This window comes from Nicotiana tomentosiformis, chromosome 6 (assembly GCF_000390325.3).
Source record: "Nicotiana tomentosiformis chromosome 6, ASM39032v3, whole genome shotgun sequence".
NCBI classification, from domain to species: Eukaryota; Viridiplantae; Streptophyta; class Magnoliopsida; order Solanales; family Solanaceae; genus Nicotiana; species Nicotiana tomentosiformis.
The window spans coordinates 85,931,460-85,933,218 of NC_090817.1; the positions used below are offsets into that span (position 1 = coordinate 85,931,460).

The 1,759-nt window shown below is 47.8% G+C and overlaps 1 protein-coding gene across 1 annotated transcript; it reads right to left on the reverse strand.

Moving 5' to 3' along the window:
• Nucleotides 1-435: 435 nt before the first annotated feature.
• Nucleotides 436-1,386, reverse strand: LOC138894350 (uncharacterized). Its single transcript, XM_070179043.1, has 2 exons — nt 1,320-1,386; nt 436-1,229 (listed from the first exon to the last, which is right to left on the reverse strand). The coding sequence occupies exons 1-2, from the start codon at nt 1,384-1,386 to the stop codon at nt 436-438; spliced, it is 861 nt and encodes a 286-aa protein (XP_070035144.1).
• Nucleotides 1,387-1,759: the final 373 nt, after the last annotated feature.

Consider the following 1,759-nt stretch of genomic DNA (forward strand, 5'->3'; position numbering starts at 1 on the left):
TCTTAGTGGTAACTTTACTCAACTGGCAGTAAACAATGCACATCCGCATAGTCCCATCCTTCTTTTCACATACAACACTAGTGCACCCCAAGGCGACACACTCGACCTGACGAACCCCTTTGCTAGAAACTCCTCAAGCTGTTATTTCAACTTGTTCAACTCTTATGGAGCCATGTGGTATGGTAGAATTTATATAGGCTGGGTAACTGATGCCAAATTAATACAGAAATTGATATCATGATCTGGTGGCATGACTGGTAGATTAGAAGGAAACACATCGGAGAAGTACCGTACCATGGGCACTGAACCAATCGTGGGAGTGTTTGTAGCAGTATCCCGAACGTAAGCCAAATAAGCCAAACAACCATTCTCGACCATATATCGATGCTTCAAGAAAGAAATAACCTGGCTGGAGGTACTGATAGATGAACCCCTCTACTCTAATCTAGGCAACTCTGGTATCTCTAAGGTAATAGTCTTGGCGTGGCAATCAAGAACGACATGGTACAGAGACAACGAGTCCATGCCTAGGATGTCCTCAAACTCAGTCATGTTGAACAACAGAAGATCTGCTCTGGTCTCATAGCCAAAGAAAGTCACAATACAGGACTGGTAAATCCGATCCACAACAACAGAATTGCCCACTAATGTGGACACATATACAAGAGCACCCAAGGGCTCATAAGAAACACCCAGATAATGAGCAAACAAAGATGAAACATATGAGTACGTAGACCCTGGATCAAATAGTACTGAAACATCCTTACCACAAACAGAAATAATACCTGTGATCAAACTGTCTGAGGCTACTACATCTTGTCTGGTTGGAAAGGCATAGACACTAAGTGGCATATCACCTGACTGGCCTCCACCTCTAGGGAAGCCCCTACCCACCCACACTCCGCCTCTGGACGACCGGACGGCTAGTGCGGCAACTGGTGCAGTGATCATGGGCTCATGGCCCTGCTGTACGGCCTTGCCCCGAAGCCTGGGATAGAATCTCCTTACATGACCAAGCTCCGCACACTCATAGCAACCTATCAGTGCAAAATATGACTGAACCTGAGTCTGACCCTGGGGACCTGAACACCTACTGGAAAAAACCTGAATAGCCGGTGGACGGTAGGAGCTCTCTCGAATGGCATTGAAATAGGGCCGCAATGGAGCACCCTGAGAAGCCGGTGGTGCTGAATACGTGGGCCTGCTAGACTGGCCCCTCACAAACTGACCTATGCCCCCAAACGGAGCAACACTAAACCCTCCAGAATATCGAGGTTATTTGTCTCTCGACGCCTGCTTTTGGCCTTGCTGAGGAATACCCTCGATCCTCCGAGCTATCTCCACAACCTGCTCGTAAAGAGTCCCCATCTCAATTTCTCGGGCCATAGTGACCTGGATACCATAGTGCATGCCCGCAATAAACCACTGCACCCTCTATGCATCGGTGAGGAGTATAATAAGTGCATGATGAAACAACTCAGAGAATCTCGCCTCACAATCGATCACAGACATCTGACCTTGCTGGAGCCGCTCGAACTGACCCCGTAACTCTTCCCTCTAAGAGGGTGGGATATATATCTCTAGAAAGTGACGTACGAACTGGTCCAAAGTCAAGGGAGAGAACCTTCTAGTCTGCTGAGAAGATAGGACTGCCACCATCTGTGGGCCCTGCCCTCCAACTGAAATGTGGTAAAGTCCGCCCGTGGGACTCCAATACTCTCATGTTATATAGTCTATCCCTGCAACAATCAATAATATC

What these genes read in the sequence shown, in the direction of transcription:
- LOC138894350 (XM_070179043.1), bottom strand. Translation starts at nt 1,386, where the DNA reads ATGGCCCGAGAAATTGAGATGGGGACTCTTTACGAGCAGGTTGTGGAG. An exon ending in GATAGCTCGGAGGATCGAGG is followed by an intron (nt 1,230 to 1,319) that starts GTATTCCTCAGC and finishes TTGGGGGCATAG; the next exon opens with GTCAGTTTGTGAGGGGCCAG.